General features: G+C 39.3%; 1 protein-coding gene across 1 annotated transcript in view; it reads right to left on the bottom strand.

Moving 5' to 3' along the window:
* The window catches only part of LOC309846081 (phospholipid-transporting ATPase FetA-like), a 110,732-nt gene that overhangs the window by 57,946 nt on the left and 33,101 nt on the right, over positions 1 to 19,685 (bottom strand). The window contains exon 4 of the mRNA XM_082694730.1: positions 1,947 to 2,005. Within this exon, the coding sequence (XP_082550856.1) occupies positions 1,947 to 2,005 (59 nt within the window). The remainder of the gene's footprint in view (positions 1 to 1,946; positions 2,006 to 19,685) is intronic.

Genomic DNA, 19,685 nt, shown 5'->3' with positions numbered 1-19,685 from the left:
GAAAATCAAGAACAGAAAGGTTAAAAAACATGACTAAAGATGCAAAGTTAGTAAGGAGTAGAGCTGTGCTCAAACTCAGGTCTGTCTAATGTCAAAATCTAGTTTTATAATGTCTCTCATATATGTCTAAAAGATAGAAAGGGGGAAAGAAAATCTGCTCCCATGGCCATACCCTGAACATTGTTATTATCCAGAACCTCTCTAATTCAGAAATCATAAACTAATGTCCTACAGAGACTACAAATATGTATGGCTATATATGTATTTATATACCTACCGCGCTATAGATAGATAGAGAGATAGATAGATATAGCTGTATATGCACAAAATAACATGTATAAAAACGTTCCTTGTAACTATAAATGGCTAGAAACAACCCAAATGCCATTTCAAGAAACTGGCTACATAAATTATGCTAAATCTACAAAAGAAATACTATGCAGGTGAAAAAAGAAAAGAAGGAAAAAGTTATTATGAAAACATCTCCAGGATATCTGTAAAGCTTCTCAACAGTTTAAGAAAGCGGCTTTGCTTTATTTACACAAAGAAGCACTGATGAATATACAAGAAAGTAAAATGAATAGTCCTCTACAGGGAGCAGCGGTGGGCAAGGATAGGTGCTGGAGTATGAATTTGAAATACATATCTCTTTATGAGTTATTAATAAGTAAGTGAAAAATGAACAACCTAATAGAAAATGGGCAAAGAGGTAGTTCCATAAAAAGAAATACAAAAGGTTAATTACCATGAAAAGATTACTGAAGTCATTTGAAATTAAGAAAGAATAAATAACAAAACATCATTTTTCATTCAAGAGCCCGGCAAAGATGAAAAAGATTGATAATATCTAGTTTGGCAGCAATATGGAAAAATGAGCAGTCTCTACTATAAGTAGAAATATAAGTAGATATAATCTTTTTAGAGGGAAGTCTGGCAATATGCATCACAATTTTTAATGTGTTTTTCCTTTGACCCAGCCAATTCATTTCTAGGAAATTTTCATAAGATATATTCACACAAGGGGCGCCTGGGTAGCTCAGTCGGTTAAGTGTCCAACTCTTGGTCTATGCTCAGGTCATGGTCTCGGGGTCCTGAGATAGAACCCTGCCTTGGTCTCCCCGCTCAGCAAGGAGTCTGCTTCCCCTCCTCTCTGCTTCTGCCCCCTCCTCCTGCTCTTGTACATTCTCTCTCTCTCTAAAACAAAAATGTCTTTTAAAAAAAGATATATTCACACAAATGTGACAAAATTTATGATTAATGGTGTTCATTCAGAACCCTTTATCATAGCAAAACACTGGGGACTATTTTTTTAGAGGGTACACCTGGATATGAATGGAGGCATTTTATTTCTTTAAGGTTTATTTATTTATTTTAAAGAGAGTGTATGTGTGGGGCAGAGAAAGAGGGAGAGAGAAAATCTCAAGAAGACTCTGCCCTGATGTGGAGATCAGTCTCACCACCCCAAGATCATGACCTGAACCAAAACCAAAAGTCAGACACTTAACTGACTGAGCCACCCAGGCACCCCTGAATGGACACATTTTAAATGTTCATCAATAGGAGACTGGTAAAATAAATTAAGGTATATTTAAAACAGTGAAAAACCATTCCACTGTTAGATCTGTGTATTATCACAGATCTCCAAGTGGAAAAAAGATTGTTGAACTATGACTTCATTTGTGCAAGAAAAAACTACAGTATTTCTTTTCTAGAAGTTATATATGAAACCCAAAATCTGAGATATATTCTCTCCTGAGCCTAGGTCAGGAGAATTAATTTTGGTTTCTGAGCCTTCACTATACCGGCCCTCATTGTATAGGAGCTTGAAAGAAAGTAGAACCTATGCTGTAGGATCTACATCTGCAATGAATTCCTGCCCTACTCACAAAGGGGAATATTAGAGGAGAATACTACCCCCCTGAAGTAACTAGAGGCCTGATACTCACGGGATATCCAAAGGTAGAGTTGAGTTCTCTGCTATTGGCTTGTAGATATCTCACTTGTTCTGAAAAAGAGGAAAGAAATGATGAGAAGGATAATCCTCTATGGATCAGCCTGGGATGCTGGCTGCTAGTGAAGACCACTAGATCTTCACACTTTCTCACTGAGGAGGATTATGTCTACAAATGGGGCTTTTGTCTCTATTCGAAGAACGAAGAAATACAATAAAAATGGAAATCCTCGAGTGTTAAAGCATTCTGGAGGCAATAGGACCAGAAGGAGGTTTTTTTTTTAATTTAATTTATTTATTTGACAGACAGAGATCACAAATAGGCAGAGAGACAGGTAGAGAGAGAGGGGGAAGCAGGTTCCCTGCTGAGCAGAGAGCCTGATGCGGGGCTCGATCCCAGGACCCTGAGATCATGACCTGGGCTGAAGGCAGAGGCTTAACCCACTGAGCCACCCAGGCACCCCTCGAGGAGTTTTGTACTATGAATGTCTCTCAGTAATAATCCTAGGTGATGTCTCCACAGACAACAGGATGGCTGTACCAACATCACTGCTAAACACAGAAACCCAGCCCTCTCCAATTAGTCAATCCCAGGACCTTATTTTAAGGTATTTGAGGTTCTTTCCAAGGCAGCTTTTCCTAAACTTGCTTAATGAAATTTAAATCAATACACCATTATTAGGCAGCTATTGTATAGAGGCCAGTGTGTTTGATCTTGTGGGGGATAAAAAGATAGATGAGTAAGACAGTCCCTGACATCAAGGACCTGCAGTTTGGTAGTAGTAGTAAGCCTGATAATATAACATATGACAAAACCATCACATCAAAACACGTAAGTGTTATGAACTATTACAAACAGTGAGCCCAAGGCACCTGGGTGGCTCATCGGTTAAGCAATTGCTTTTAGCTCAGGTCATAATCTCAGAGTACTGGGACTGACTCCCACATTGGGCTCCCCCTGCTCTGTGGGGAGCATGCTTCTCCTCTCCCACCGCCTGGCACTCACCCTGCTTGTGCTCTGTCAAATAAATAAAATCTTTAAAAAATAGAGACTCCATTATTGTGTTATGAAAATTTTTTTGTGTGTATTTCTATCTTCTATTTTTATTTTTTTAAACATTTAAAATTTTAAATTAATTTAACATATAATGTATTATTGGTTTCAGAGGTACAGGCCTATGCTTCATCAGTTTTATATAATACCCAATGCTCATTGCATCACATACCCTCCTTAATGTTCATCACCCAGTTACTCCATCTCTCCACATCCCCTCCCTTCCAGCAACCCTCAGCTTTTATCCTATGATTAAGAGTCTCTTATGGTTTGTCTCCTTCTCTGGTTTAGTATTGCTTTCTTTTTTCCTCTCTTCCCCTATGATCCTCTGTTTTGTTTCTTGAATTCCACATACCAGTGAGATCAGATAATAATTGTCTTTCTCTGATTGACTATTTCACTTGACATAATACCCTTTAGTTCTATCCACGTCATTGCAAATGGCGAGATTTCATTTTTTTTAAGATTTATTTATTTATTTGACAGACAGAAATCACAAGGAGGCAGAGAGGCAGGCAGAGAGAGAGGAGGAAGCAGGCTCCTTGCTGAGCAGAGAGTCCGATGTGGGGCTCGATCCCAGGACCCTGGGATCATGACCTGAGCCGAAGACAGAGGCTTTAACCCACTGAGCCACCCAGGTGTCCCAAGATTTCATTTTTTGATGGCTGTGTACTATTCCATTGTATATATATACCACATCTTCTTTTTTTCCCCTGCACCATTTATTTTATTTAAAAATTTTTTTTATTTTTTATAAACATATAATATATTTTTATCCCCAGGATATACCACATCTTCTTTTCCACTCATCTGTCAGTGGACATCTGGACTCCTTCCATAATTTAGCTATTGTGGACATTGATGCTATAAGCGTTGGGGTGCAGGTGCCCCTTCTGGTCACAATATTTATATTCTTTGGATAAATACCTAGTAGTGCAATTGCTAGATAGGAGGTTAGTTTATTTTTAACTTTTTGAGGAACCTCCATACTGTTTTCCAGAGTGGCTGCACCAGCTTGCATTCCTACCAACAGTGTAAGAGGGTTCCCCTTTCTCTGCAACCTCACCAATATCCTTTGCCCTGAGTTGTTAATTTTAGCCATGGTGAGGTTGTATCTCATTGTGGTTTTGATTTGTATTTTCCTGATGCTCACTGATGTAGAGTATTTTTTCATGTGTCTATTGGCCATCTGTATGTTTTCTTTTGAGAAATGTCTGTTCATCTCTTCCGCCCATTTCTTAACTGGATTTTTTTTTTTTTTTGGCTGTTGAATTTGGTAAGTTCTTTATATAGTTAAGTATTAAGTATCTGACAAATAATTTGTAAATATCTCTCCTATCCTACAGGTTGCCTTTTAGTTTTGTTGACTGTTTTCTTTGCTGTGCAAGTTTTTTATCCTGATTAAGTTCTAATAGTTCATTTTTGCTTTTTTTCCCCCTTGCCTTTGCAGAGGTATCTATCAAGAAGTTGCTGTGGCTGAGGTCACAGAGGTTGCTGCCTGTGTTCTCCTCCAGGATTTTGATGGTTCCCTGTCTCACATTTAGGTCTTTCATCCATATTGAGTCTGTTTTTATGTATGGTATAAGGAAATGGTCCAGTTTCATTCTTCTACATGTGACTGTCCAATTTTCCCAATACCATTTGTTGAAAAGACTGTCTTTTCTCCATGTGAATATTTTTTCTTGCTTTGTTGAAGAAGATTAGTTGACATAGAGTTGAGGGTCCATTTCTGGGATCTCCATTATGTTTCATTGATCTATGTGTGTGTGTGTTTGTGACAGTACCACATTGTCTTGATGATTACAGCTTTGTAATAGAGCTTGAAGTCTGGAATTGTGATGCCTCCAGCTTTGGTTTTCTTTTTCAACATTCCTTTGGCTATTTGGAGTCTTTTCCAGTTCTATACAAATTTTAGTTTGTTTGGTCCAGATCTGTGAAAAATGCTGATGTTATTTTGACAGGGATTGCACTGAATGTATAGATTGCTTTGGGTAGCATAAACATTTTAACAATATTTGTTCTTTCTAACCATGAGTTTTTCCATTTCTTTACATGTTGCTCAATTTCTTTCATAAGTTTTCTATAGTTTTCAAAGTACAGATCCTTTACCTCTTTGGTTAGATTTATTCCTAGACATCTTATGGGTTTTGGTGCAATTGCAAATGGGATCGATTCCTTGATTTTTTTTTCTTCTCATTGTTAGTGTATAGAAATCCAACTGACTTCTGTGCATTGATTCTATATCCTGTGACTTTGCTGAATTCCTGTATCAGTTCTAGCAAATTTTTGGTGGCGTTTTTTTGGGTTTTCTATATAGAGTATCATGTCGTCTGTGAAACATGAAAATTTGACCTCTTCTTTGCCAATCTGGATGCCTTTTATTTCTTTTTCTTGTCTGATTGCTGAGGCTACATCTTCCAATACTTGTGCAACAACAGTGGGGAGAACTGACATCCCTGCTGTGTTCCTGACCTTGGGGGAAAAGCTCTCAGTTTTTCCCCACTGAGGATGCCATTTGGTGTGGGTCTTTCATTTATGGCTTTTATGATATTGAGGTATGTTCTCTCTACTCCTGTACAGTGGAGAGTTTTATCAAGAAAGTATGATATATTTTGTCAAATGCCTTTTCTGCATCTATTGAGAGGATCATATGGTTCTTGTCCTTTCTTTTATTAATGTGGTATATCACATTGATTGATTGATTTGCAAATATTGAACCACCCCTGCAACCCAAGAATAAATTCCACTTGGTCATGGTGAATAATCCTTTTAATGTACTGTTGGATCCTATTAGCTAGTATCTTGGTAAGAATTTTTGCATCCATGTCTATCAGGGATATTGGTCTGTAATTCTTCTTTTTAGTGGGATCTTTGCTTGGTTTTGGGATCAAGGTAATGCCAGGCTCATAGGATGAGTTTAGACATTTTCTTTCCATTTTTATTTTCTGGAAGAGTTTCAGAAAAATAGGTATTAATTCTTCTTTAAATGTTTGGTAGAATTCCTCTGGGAAGCCTGGGAATCTGGCCTAGAACTCTTATTAAAGGAAACTTCCCTCCCCCTCCTCAGGAGCTTTGTACTGTCACTTTGTCACTCAATAAACTTTACTTTGCTAAAGACAAAACAAAACAACACAAAACTTTGCTTTGCTGCCACCAAAAAAAAAAAAAAAAAGAAGAAGAAAAGAAAGAAAGAAAGAAAGAAATTAGGTTCCAAAATAAGACAGTAAAACTTACATATATATAAAAATAAAATATAATAAAAAGGAAACAAAAATAAAAAACATACATATTAAAAATAATAATTAAGAAGGAATTAAAAAAAATGATTGAATAAATAAGAAAATAACCCCCAAAATAATACTATAAGACTAAAGAATAAAAATAAAAAGAATACCATACACTGTTTTCCCCAGGAGCTGAAGCTTTGCAACCTTCTGTGATCAGTAAACTTGGTGTGATTCAGTTGTTTTTGCTGGTGTTCTGGCAGAGGGGTCTGTTGACTGATTCTCAGATGGACTTGCCCTATTGAAAATATGCCTCCCTTGCTCAGAGGCTGGGCTCAGTGTAAGCAAATCTGGATTCCACTATGTAGCACTGTTTTGCTCCTGAAGGCTTTAAGCACTGATGGGTGGGGTGAATATGGTGGCACCCCACTCTCTAGCCCCAAGCTGGAAGTTTGCACCCTCCATTCTTCAGTGAGCCTTCACAGAAAAGCAATCAATCACTCTTGTCTCCCTGGTTTCTGTCAGAACTCTGTGTTCATCTGCCTTGTGACTGAGTTGTTTTTATCTCAGGCCTGTGACTAAATTTCAAAACCCCCAATTTTATGGATTCCTGTGGAGTAGACCTGCACTGTTCCTCCTGGGGGAGGGAGGAGGGTCTCACTACCTTCTGCCTTTTGCTGGACCCCTCCCAGGAAAGTGATTGTGCAACCATGTAACAGTTCACAGTTTATGGCAATGTAGAGCAGAAAGACAGCACCTAGAGTTACTGTTCTCGGCCTGCTTCCCCACTCCTACATCTGCGAACTCTGCTCCACTCAGGCACCCCCCATTCTTCTTCTGACCCTGGGGTCCTGAGACAATGCTGTCACATCCTGGAAAGTTTCACCACCTAAGCATCTTTAAGCCAGGACATCCCCACTGTAGCAGACTTCTAAGAGTTCCAATTCTGTACTCCACTGTTTATAATACTTTGCAGTAGCCTCTGTAAGCAGACTCTCTCCTCTCTGCCATATCCTCAGCTGTATCACCCCTGACTCAAGTCTCTGCACTTCCTACCTTCCAAAAGGTAGATGGCTTTTCTACTTGTAGACTTGCAACATTTCTTTTCTCAGATCTCTGATTGATTTCTCAGGTATTCAGAATGATTTGATAACTAGCTAGCTGTACTTGAGGGACAAGACTTAGGGTCCCCTGCTCCTCGACTAATCTTAACTCATCCTCTCCACTTTTGTTTTTTAAAAGATGGGGCAGCGGGAGGCGGGGAGGGTCTTAAGTAGGCTCTACACCTAGCATGGAGCCCAATGTGGGGCTTGATCTCACAACCTGAGATTATTACCTGAGCCGTTATCAAGAGTCAGATGTTTGGGACACCTGGGTGGCTCAGTGGGTTAAGCCTCTGCCTTTAGCTCCGGTCCTGGGATCAAGTCCCGCACTGGGTTCTCTGCTCAGCAGAGAGCCTACATCCCCCCTCTCTCTCTGCTTGCCTCTCTGCCTACTTGTGATCTCTCTCTCTCTCTCTGACAAATAAACAAACAAATAAATAAATCTTTAAAAAGAAAGAAAAGAGGGGTGCCTGGGTGGATCAGTGGGTTAAAGCCTCTGCCTTTGGCTCAAGTCATGATCCCAGGGTCCTGGGATCGAGCCCTGCATTGGGCTCTCTGCTCAGCGACGAGCCTGCTTCCCCCAACCCTTCCTTACCTGCCTCTGTCTACTTGTGATCTCTCTGTCAAATAAATAAATAAAATCTTAAAAAAAAAAAGTCAGATGCTTAACCAATTGGGCTCCCTAGGTGCCACTAAATCATGTAACTTTTTTTTAATTAGCATATAATGTATTATTTACTTCAGGGGTACAGGTCTGTGAATCATCAGTCTTACACAATTCATGGCACTCACCATAGCACATACCCTCCCCAATGTCCATAACCCAGCCGCCCTATCCCTTCCCTCCTAATCCCCCAGCAACCCTTAGTTTGTTTCCTGAGATTAAGAGTCTCTTATGGTTTGTCTCCCTCCCAATCCCATCTTGTTTCATTTAAATCATGTAACATTTAATACAGGATAGCAAGTCTTTTTTCTTTTTTTGAATTGTGACAAACATGCTATATTAATCTAAGGTATCAACAACAGAGTGTACTGATATGGGTATTTGGGAACTGCCCGTACTATTCTGGCACTAATTCTGTAAATCTATTTATTTATTTACTGTTTTTCTTAAATTTCTTTTCAGCTTAATAGTATTCATTGTTTTTGCACCACATCCAGTGCTCCATGCAATACGTGCCCTCCTTAATACCCACCACCAGGCTCCCCCAACCTCCCACCCCCTGCCCCTTCAAAACCCTCAGGTTGTTTTTCAGAGTCCATAGTCTCTCATGGTTCACCTCCCCTTCCAATTTCCCTCAACTCCCTTCTCCTCTCCATCTCCCCATGTCCTCCGTGTTATTTGTTATGCTCCACAAATAAGTGAAACCATATGATAATTTACTTTCTCTGGTTGACTTATTTCACTCAGAATAATCTCTTCCAGTCCCGTCCATGTTGATAGAATAGTTGGGTATTCATCCTTTCTGATGGAAGCAAGTATTTTTTTAAAAAGTCTTCTTGGCTCTTCTTTCTCTTCTGATAAACTTCAGAATAATTTTGTCCAGTTTCCTCAAGACTGAGAGGCAGAGCTACCACCCATGGGAGAAACAGTCAGGTCTGGGAAATGATATTACATTTCTCAGGAGCATAAGATCATAAAATTTTTAAAAACTTTTCAAAAACTTTTCATTTTAGGGGTGCCTGGGTGGCTCAGTGGGTTAAGCCGCTGCCTTCGGCTCAGGTCATGATCTCAGGGTCCTGGGATCGAGCCCCACATCGGGCTCTCTGCTCGGTGGGGAGTCTGCTTCCTCCTCTCTGCCTGCCTCTCTGCCTACTTGTGATCTCTGTCTGTCAAATAAATAAATAAAATCTTTTAAAAAAAAGTTTTCATTTTAATTCCAGTTAGTTAACATGCAGTGATATATTAGTTTCAGGCATACAATATGGTGATTAAACAATTGCATACATTATCCAATGTCATTACAACAATTACACTCCTTAATCCCTATCACAAATTTTACCCATCCCCCTCCACCCACCTCCCCTCTGGTAACCATCAGTTTATTCTCTACAGTTAAGAGTCTGTTGATTTATTTCTCTCTTTTCCCCTTTGCTTATTTGTTTTGTTTCTTAAATCCCACATATGAGTGAAATCATATGGTATTTGTCTATCTCTAACTTATTTTGCTTAGCATCTCTGGCTCCAAATAGCAAAGATTTCATTGTTTTTTTTTTCTGGCTGAATAATATTTCATTGTATATGTATACCACATCTTTTTTATCTATTCATCAGTTGATGGACACTTGGGCTGCTTCCATATCTTGGCTACCATAAATAATGCTGCTATAAACACAGGGGTGCATGTGTCCTTTTGCACTGGTGTTTTTGTGTTCTTTGGATTAATAGCCAGTACTGCAATTGCTGGATTTTAGGATAGTTCTATTCTCCAGCTCCTGCCCCTTTTTAAGCAGGTTCTGTGTCCAGCAGAGAGCCCAGTGCAGAGCTTGAACTCATGATCCTGAGATCAAAATCTGAGCAGAGATCAAGAGTTGGATGCTTACCTGAGCCACCTAAATGCCCCAGGGTAGTTCTGTTTTTTAATTTTGAGGAACCTCCATACTGTTTGTTTTCTAGAGCAACTGGACAAGTTTGCATTCCTACCAACAGTGTAAGAGGATTCCTTTTTCTCCACATCCTCGGCAATACCTGTTGTTTAGATTGTAGACTTTTAAAATATAGCTGAGGAGATTATAAGGCAATGATAAGGTAGGAACTTTCATGGTTCTTCACATAATATCTTATTCCTCCTTTGTCCATCAACAAAAATTGCTAAAAATCAAGAAGTTATAACATGAGTAAATTTCTTATAGAAAATACCTAAGGGGCCAAAGTCTGCACATTGGGCAGTACAAAAATAGAGAATTATGAGGAAGTTCAAGGATCTGCACAAATTATAGGAAAGATAAAACTGGGATTTTTAGTTAGTTTTACCCCAGGATTTGAGAGGTTATACAGATTAAGTGGGATGGAGTTGACATTTTTGCACTATTAGTTCCCTACTTAGTGACATACTATATATCCCTGTGAGGAAGATAGTTGTTGGTGTATCCCTGAGAAGCCACTCTTTGGTGCATTATTGTGATTTTATCTGTATAGTTATTTTGCTAGCAATACATATGAGTCTTCTTTGGCCTAGGTTTACGATCCAGCTATGCACCCCTAGTATGTTCTACCAAACTAGTGCATTTCTTTCACATTGTTTAATTCTGGTGATTATTAGGATTACGTGAATGAAGATAGGTAAAGTTGAAAGGAACTGATAGGATCTTTTGTTGTGCCTTGTTTTGACAAGTTAGTGGCGTATTTACAACCTTGTGATACAAGAGCTTCAGCTAACCATTATAGCTTATGTTATCTGAAGAACTGGAACATATGGCTCAGATAATTTAGTTGCATCTAGGATTTAGAGTTGCTAGTTGGCCTATGCAATTTGTGGAGGGAATTTTCCAAGGGCCCAGATAGTTGCCTGATTAGGGCAGAGTATCAGGAGAGCATTGGTATTTCTACCAGTGTTGAGCTTATTTAATCCCTGAGTAGGCTAATATACTATGTTCATACTCAATCAGCTTAGGCAATAAGTAAAATCAGTCTCTCCCATGCCATTCGCCCCTCTAACTATACCCAACCAACCAACGCAGCCTCTCCATTTATTAAAAAAATACGTAACTCTCCATGAAGTTCTAATATTTTCTTATTGAATCTTATACTGCTTATTAAATTTAATCCTAGATATTAGTAATTATTTTTTAATTTACCAAGAATCTAATAGGTTTTTCCAGCAACTCACCTGGATGCAGAGGGCTATTCTCTCTAAGCCTACCAGTCCCAAGATACACATGGAGTCCAGGCTCTGCACAACAACATACTACATACCTTCCTCTTTGAGTTTAAGAGTAAAGTAAAGCAGGTAGATCCCAAAGTTCAGAACCTGAGTTGGTGGAGATAGACTGAGACTCCAAAGTGGGGGCAGGAGTAAACTTCACCTAATCTTCATCTAGTCTCTTTGATATCACATCTTCCATGAAAGAAGAGAAAGGAGAAAAGAAAATGGGATTTCCAAAAGGAAGGGAAGAGGAATCAAGGCTAAAAAGTCAGATTTCAGAAGATGCTTCTAAAAAAGGAAAAACAGGAATGAGGAGAAAAGTGGTTAAAATGTCAGTTGGTACAACCGTTTAGGAGAAGAAACTCAAAGTCTGAGACAGAAGACAAGCCTAACAAAAGGAAGTAGTCAGTCATGTTTGAGACAATAAAGGTAGGCAGGCAGTTTTCAGACTGGATAATAAAAGATTAATTCAAGATTCACCAAAACGACCACGACAACGATGACAACAACAACGATGACGACAAAAACCAATTTGCTAGGGCTTGTGACTACTGTTGAGAAAAGACTGGGATGACTACCCCATTACCTGTTAACTCAAAGTTTATTTCTGTTTGGCTGAAACAAGAGTGACAAAATGTGAATTATGGATGAGAGGTTAGAACTATAGAAGGCTAGAAATTAGATTAGACAAGGAGAGTCTAGAAGACAGTCTAGTTGAAGAGGTCCTGACTCTGGAATTCAAGGGTACAAATACCTACCTCAGCCTCTGGTGACTGGAAAATGCATCCATCCTTGGTAACTAAGAGTTGAGTCTACAGCCTATTGACTGAAGGCCTGGTTTCACAGGGAACTGTGTTGAGATCAGAGCTGGGCTGTGGGTGGTAAAATAATTGAACTGAAAGGGCCAGACATTTTGGTGAAGCAAGGCAACTTGGTACTATAAAATGTGAACTGGACTTGGAGTTTAAAACTATGGTAGCTTCCAGCAGTGGTTAGTAACATGAGCAGTTGAGTCAGGCTGCCAAGGTTTAAATATCAGTTCCCCACTTACCAGCTATGTAGCCTTGAGGAATTCACTTAACCTCTCTGAGACTCATTTTCCTCATCTATAAAATTGAAATGATAATAATATCTACTCATAAGATTATTGTGAGGATTAATAAAGTAAGGCATATACAGTATCATTTTAGAACAATTCTTTTTTTTTTAATGATTTTATTTATTGGAGCACCTGGGTGGCTCAGTGGGTTAAAGCTTCTGCCTTTGGCTCCTGTCATGATCCCAGGATCCTGGGATTGAGCCACACACTGGGTTCTCTGCTCAGCGAGGAGCCTACTTCCTCCTCTCTCTGCCTGCTTCTCTACCTACTTGTGATCTCTGTCCGTCAAATAAATAAATAAAATCTTAAAAAAATATATTTTATTTATTTATTTGAAACAGAGAGAGAGAATGAGCACACACAGGGGAAAGGAAGAAGCAGACTACCCACTGAGCAGGGAGGCCCATACTTCCTTTTGAACTTTCAGCTATCTCCTGTGGATGTACAAAGCTAATCTAGTCAGTAAAGAAAGAAGGGTACAAAAGCCACAGTCTACTGAGGGGAACTCTACTCAAGCCCTTGGTGGGATGGTAGTAGAAGAGAAGTGTCAAAATAGAAGAAGCCTTTGTCTAACAGTGCTAGTATTTTGATTCAAATGCCAGGGTGAAAAAGTTAGCTCTTATTCAGTCTTGATGTAATCCAACCTCAGGTTATAAGGGTTAAAGCTACGGAAGATTGGAGATTACTCTAGACAAGGAAATGGCAGAAACTAAAAAGGAAAATGAGCTCTGTTAAGAGGGAACTAGAGAAAGAGGCACACTGAAAAGTAAGTAACCAGTAGGAAGAAGGAGGAAGCTAGAAAAAGGGAATAAGGCCATTGGTCAGGTGGCAATCAGGTTTAGGAGGATCTCAGCAAGTACCTCCTTGCTCATAGTGGGAACTCAATCACAAATGGAATTTTCCAGCTAAGAAAGAAAAATAGTGAGATGATTTTTAGGAGTACAAGTCTCTAGCAGATTAGTTAGGCCCTCTCTCCTTACACCACCAAACTCCCAACTCAATTAAGCACACGTGCTAGTGGGAGAAACTCAGCAATGGTCCCTTGTAGTCATTCTAGATTAACAGGTCTATGTGATTTCACCCAAGTCACATAATGCATGTGACTAAAATAGTATAATATGAAACATGGAAGCTACCAGTAGATTCAGCTAACCATATGACTTCAAGTCTTGGGTACAAACACAAAAAAATTTCTGTCTCCTCTTCACAGACTGCATCATTTTTTTTAATTTAATAAATTTTAAAAAGATTTTTATTTATTTATTTGACAGAAGGAGATCACAAGTAGGCAGAGAAGCAGGCAGAGAGAGAGAGGAGGAAGCAGGCTCCCTGCTGAGCAGAGAGCCCAATGCCGGGCTTGATCCCAGGACCCTGGGATCATGACCTGAGCTGAAGGCAGAGGCTTTAACCCACTGAGCCACCCATGCACCCCCACAGACTGCATCTTTAAAATATCTGGAGTTTATCCAACGAATAATATTTCCATCTAAGGAATGGTAAGTAGAATACCTAAATGACATAGAAGAGAGTCATAACAAGAAAGCCAGAACCTGTAGCCCTGCAGAATAAACAGTAATTCATTTGTTTTCTCATCATCATTTCATTATGTTTCAGATTAAGTCTATCCACTGCTATGTCTCATGGTTTACATTTAACTCACTTATTTATTTATAATACTGTAGTCTTCTCCCTCTAAACAAAGAGATACTTAAAGGTAGAGACCCTATCTTTCCTTTTTTTTTTTTTTTTCCTTTAAATCTCTGTATCCTACTACTTAGTTCAGCATTAGGCCTTGGATTGAATGAAGATTCACTGAATGAATAAGCATACAAGTAGATGTTTAAAAATGCTTTGTTAAATGGTGGCCATATTTCTGTCTAAACCCCTCCAATGGAGGATAATTGCCTCCTGCTTGTGGGAGTTTCTATAGAGTCACAGAACAGCTGGGCTGGAAGAGAAACCTCAGCTAATTCTTTGTTGACCTTTCTTTCTCTCTTTCTTTCTTTCTAAAGATTTTATTTACTTATTTATTTATTTGAGAGAGACAGAGATAACAAGAGAAAACATTTTTTTTAAAGTTTTTATTTATTTATTTGAGATAGAGTGACAGAGATAGTGAAAGAAAGCATGAGTGGCGAGGAAAGGGAGAAGTCGGCTCCCCACTGAGCAGGGAGCCCTGCTATGATCAGGGCTTGATCCTAGGACCCTGGGATCATGATGTGAGCCAAAGTCAGAGGCTTAATCAACTGAGCCATCCAGATGCCCCCTTTGTTGATCTTTCTATGCCAAGGTCAGCAAACAGGAGGATATTCAGCATGGTTGGAGAGGGTGGATAGAGTGTAATATCAAAAAGAACCTGGATGGGAGGAGTTAAGATGGCAGAGAAGTAGCAGGCTGAGACTACATCAGGTAGCAAGAGATCAGCTAGATAGCTTATCAAACCATTGCAAAGACCTACAAATCCAACGGGAGATCAAAGAGAAGAACAGCAATTCTAGAAACAGAAAATCGACCACTTTCTGAAAGGTAGGACCGGTGGAGAAGTGAATCCAAAGTGATGGGAAGACAGACCACAGGGGGTGGGGCCGGCTACTGGGAAACAGCAGAGTAACGGAGCACAAAATCAGGACTTTTAAAAGTCTGATCCACTGATGGACAAGCTCCAGAGGCTAAACTGTGGTGAAGCCCACGCGGGGCCAGTGTGGCCCTAGGTCCCACAGGGTCACAGAAGGATCAGGGGTGTCTGAGTGTCGCAGAGCTCTTAGGTATTAGGCCGGGGAAGTTGGCTACAGAGACAGAGCCGAGGAGTGAGCTCTCAGCTAGGCATTCCCTTGAACTGGTCGCAGGCTGGGTGAGCTTGGAACATGGCCAGAGGCCAGGGAGATGGGAGTGATTGGGCTCTTTTCTCTGAGGGCGCACTGAGGAGTGGGGCCCCGAGCTCTCGGCTCCTCTGGTCTGGAGACTGGGAGGCCGCCATTTTCAATCCCGTTCTCCGGAATTCTACGGAAAGCTTTCAGGGGACAAAAGCTCCCGAAAGCGAACCTGAGCAGATTATTTAGCCCAGCCCCTGGTAAGAGCGGTGCAATTCCGCCTCGGGCAAAGGTACTTGAGAATCACTACAACAGGCCCCTCTCCCAGATCAACAAGAAATCCAGCTAAGACAAAGTTCACCTACCAAGGACAGCAGCAGAATTCCAGTGGAGGAGAAAGCAAAGCACGGAACTCATGGCTTTCTCCTCATGATTCTTTAGTCTTGCGGTTAATGTAATTTTTTTTAATTTTATTTTTTTTCTTCTGCTAATTTTTTAAACCTTTACCCATTTCTTTTTTAATGTTTTTAACTAGTTTATCTAATATATATATATATTTTTCTTCTTTATATTTTTTCTTTATTTGTTTTCTTTTTTAAATTTTTTTCCTTTTTTTTTTTTTTCTGAACTTCTTTTTATCCCCTTTCTCCCTCCCACAATTTAGGGTCTCTTCTGATTTGGTTAAAGCGCATTTTCCTGGGGTCTTTGCCACCCTTTCAGTATTTTATTTGCTCCTTCATATACTCTTTTTTTTTTTTTTTAAGATTTTATTTATTTATTTGACAGAGAGAGATCACAAGTAGATGGAGAGGCAGGCAGAGAGAGAGAGAGAGAGGGAAGCAGGCTCCCTGCTGAGCAGAGAGCCCGATGCGGGACTCAATCCCAGGACCCTGAGATCATGACCTGAGCCGAAGGCAGCGGCTTAACCCACTGAGCCACCCAGGTGCCCCTCCTTCATATACTCTTATCTGGACAAAATGACAAGGTGGAAAAACTCACCACAAAAAAAAAAGAACAAGAGGCGGTACCGAAGGCTAGGGACCTAATCAATACAGACACTGGTAATATGTAAGATCTAGAGTTCAGAATGATGACTCTCAAGGTTCTAGCCAGGCTCAAAAAAGGCATGGAAGATATTAGAGAAACCCTCTCTGGAGAGATAAAAGCCCTTTCTGGAGAAATAAAAGAACTAAAATCTAACCAAGTTGAAATCTAAAAAGCTATTAATGAGGTGCAATCAAAAATGGAGGCTCTCACTGCTAGGATAAATGAGGCAAACAAAGAATTAGTGATAGACCAAATGACAGAGAATAAAGAAGCTGAGCAAAAGAGGGACAAACAGCTACTGGACCACGAGGGGAGAATTTGAGAGATAAGTGACACCATAAGACGAAACAACAATAATAGTAAAATTTACAAGTCTTAGCGACAAAGAGAAAATCCTGAAAGCAGCCCAGGAAAAGAAGTCTGTAACATACAATGGTAAAAATATTAGATTGGCAGCGGACTTATCCACAGAGACCTGGCAGGCCAGAAAGAACTGGCATGATATATTCAGAGCACTAAATGAGAAAAACATGCAGCCAAGAATACTATATCCAGTTATGCTATTATTGAAAATAGAAGGAAAGATAAAAAGCTTCCAGGACAAACAAAAACTGAAAGAGTTTGCAAACACCAAACAAGCTCTATAGGAAATACTGAAAGGAGTCCTCTAAGCAAAGAGAGACCCTAAAAGGAGTAGATCAGAAAGGAACAGAGACAATATACAGTAACAGTCACCTTACAGGCAATACAATGGCACTAAATTCATATCTCTCAATAGTTACCCTGAATGATAATGGGCTAAATGCCCCAATCAAAAGACACAGGGTATCAGAATGGAGAAAAAAACAAAACCCATCAATATGTTGCCTAGAAGAAACTCATTTTAGACCCGAAGACACTTCCAGATTTAAAGTGAGGGGGTGGAAAACAATTTATCATGCTAATGGACATCAGAAGAAAGCTGGGGTGGCAATCCTTATATCAGATCAATTAGATTTTAAGCCAAAGACTATAATAAGAGATGAGGAAGGACACTATATCATACTCAAAAAGTCTGTCCAACAAGAAGATCTAACAATTTTAAGTATCTATGCCCCTAATGTGGGAGCAGCCAACTATATAAACCAATTAATAACAAAATTAAAGAAACACATCAACAATAATACAATAATAGTAGGGGACTTTAACACTCCCCTCACTGAAATGGACAGATCATCCAAGCAAAAGATCAGCAAGGAAATAAAGGCCTTAAATGACACACTGGACCAGATGGACATCACAGATATATTCAGAACATTTCATCCCAAAGCAACAGAATACACATTCTTCTCTAGTGCACATGGAACATTCTCCAGAATAGAACACATCCTGGGTCATAAATCAGGTCTCAACCAGTATCAAAAGATTGGGGTCATTACCTGCATATTTTCAGACCACAAAGCTAGAACTCAATCACAAGAGGAAATTTGGAAAGAACACAAATACATGGAGACTAAACAGCATCCTTCTAAAGAATGAATGCATCAACCAGGAAATTAAAGAAGATTTGAAAAAATTCATGGAAACAAATGATAATGAAAACACAATGGTTCAAAATCTGTGGGACACAGCAAAGGCAGTCCTGAGAGGAAAATATATAGCGGTACAAGCTTTTCTCAAGAAACAAGAAAGGTCTCAGGTACACAACCTAACCCTACACCTAAAGGAGTTGGAGAAAGAACAAGAAAGAAAGCCTAAACCCAGCAGGAGAAGAGAAATCATAAAGATCAGAGCAGAAATCAATGAAATAGAAACCAAAAAAAAAAAAAAAAAAAAAAAAAAAAACAACCCACAATAGAACAAATCAACGAAACTAGGAGCTGGTTCTTTGAAAGAATTAATAAGATTGATAAACCCCTGGCCAGACTTATAAAAAAGAAGAGAGAAAGGACCCAAATAAAGTCATGAATGAAAGATAAAAAATCACAACCAACACCAAAGAAATACAATTATAAGAACATATTATGAGCAAAAATACACCAGCAAATTTGACAATCTGGAAGAAATGGATGCATTCCTAGATACATATAAACTACCACAACTGAACCAGGAAGAAATAGAAAACCTGAACAGACCCATAATAGTAAGGAGATTGAAACAGTCATCAAAAATCTCCAAACAAACAAAAGCCCAGGGCTAGATGGCTTCCCGGGGGAATTCTACCAAACATTTAAAGGAGAATTAATTCCTATTCTCCTGAAACTGTTCCAAAATATAGAAATAGAAGGAAAACTTCCAAACTCATTTTATGAGGCCAGCATCACCTTGATCCCCAAACCAGACAAAGATCCCATCAAAGAAGAGAATTACAGACCAATATCCTTAATGAACACAGATGTGAAAATTCTCACCAAAATACTAGCCAAAAGGATTCAACAGTACATTAAAAGGATTATTCACCATGACCAAGTGGGATTTATTCCAGGGCTGCAAGGTTGGTTCAACATCTGCAAACCAATCAATGTGATACAACACATTAATAAAAGAAAGAACAAGAGCCATACAATATTCTCAATAGATGCTGAAAAAGCATTTGACAAAGTACAGCATCCCTTCCTGATCAAAACTCTTCAAAGTATAGGGATAGAGGGCACATACCTCTATTATCAAAGCCATCTATGAAAAACCACTGCAAATATCATTCTCAATGGAGAAAAACTGAAAGCTTTTCCACTAAAGTCAGGAACATGGCAGGGATGTATGTCCATTATCACCACTGCAATTCAACATAGTATTAGAAGTCCTAGCCTCAGCAATCAGACAACAAAAAGAAATTAAAGGCATCCAAATAGGCAAAGAAGAAGTCAAACTATCACTCTTCGCAGATGATATGATACTATATGTGGAAAACCCAAAAGACTCCACTTCAAAACTGCTAGAACTTGTACAGGAATTTAGTAAAGTGTCAGGATATAAACTCAATGCACAGAAATCAGTTGCATTTCTCTACACCAACAACAAGACAGAAGAAAGAGAAATTAAGGCGTCAATCCCATTTACAATTGCACCTAAACCCATAAGATACTTATCCTCTCTCAATCTCTAAAATAAATAAATAAATCTTTAAAAAAAAAAAAACCAAAAATCCAAACCCAAACCCCAAAAAACAAAACTAAATGTCCTATCCACTATTTCTGTTGGAAATCTTGGGTTTCTTCCCTCTCAAGGGAGAAGCTGAAAGGAATATCCTTCATATCACTCCACATAGATGAAAGTTGGGAATGGTGCTTTGCCATTCTGACATCATTTGGAAAGTAGAGCCAATGATTTTTTTATCAATGTGGTAGGCAGAGAGGCAGGCAGAGACAGAGAGAGGGGGAAGCAGGCTCCCCACTGAGCAGAGAGCCCAATTCAGGGCTTGACCCCAGGACCCTAGGATCATGATAGCTGAAGGCTGAAGGCGCCACAAGGTGCCCCACAAGTCACCTATTTAAATAAAATGTACAATTCAATGGTTTGTAGTATGTTCACACAGTTATACAATATGTCTAA

Source organism: Mustela nivalis (assembly GCF_964662115.1).
Source record: "Mustela nivalis genome assembly, chromosome: 13".
Lineage (NCBI taxonomy): Eukaryota > Metazoa > Chordata > Mammalia > Carnivora > Mustelidae > Mustela > Mustela nivalis.
Note: the sequence above shows the minus strand (reverse complement) of the source record. Positions and strands in the feature narration are given on the sequence as shown.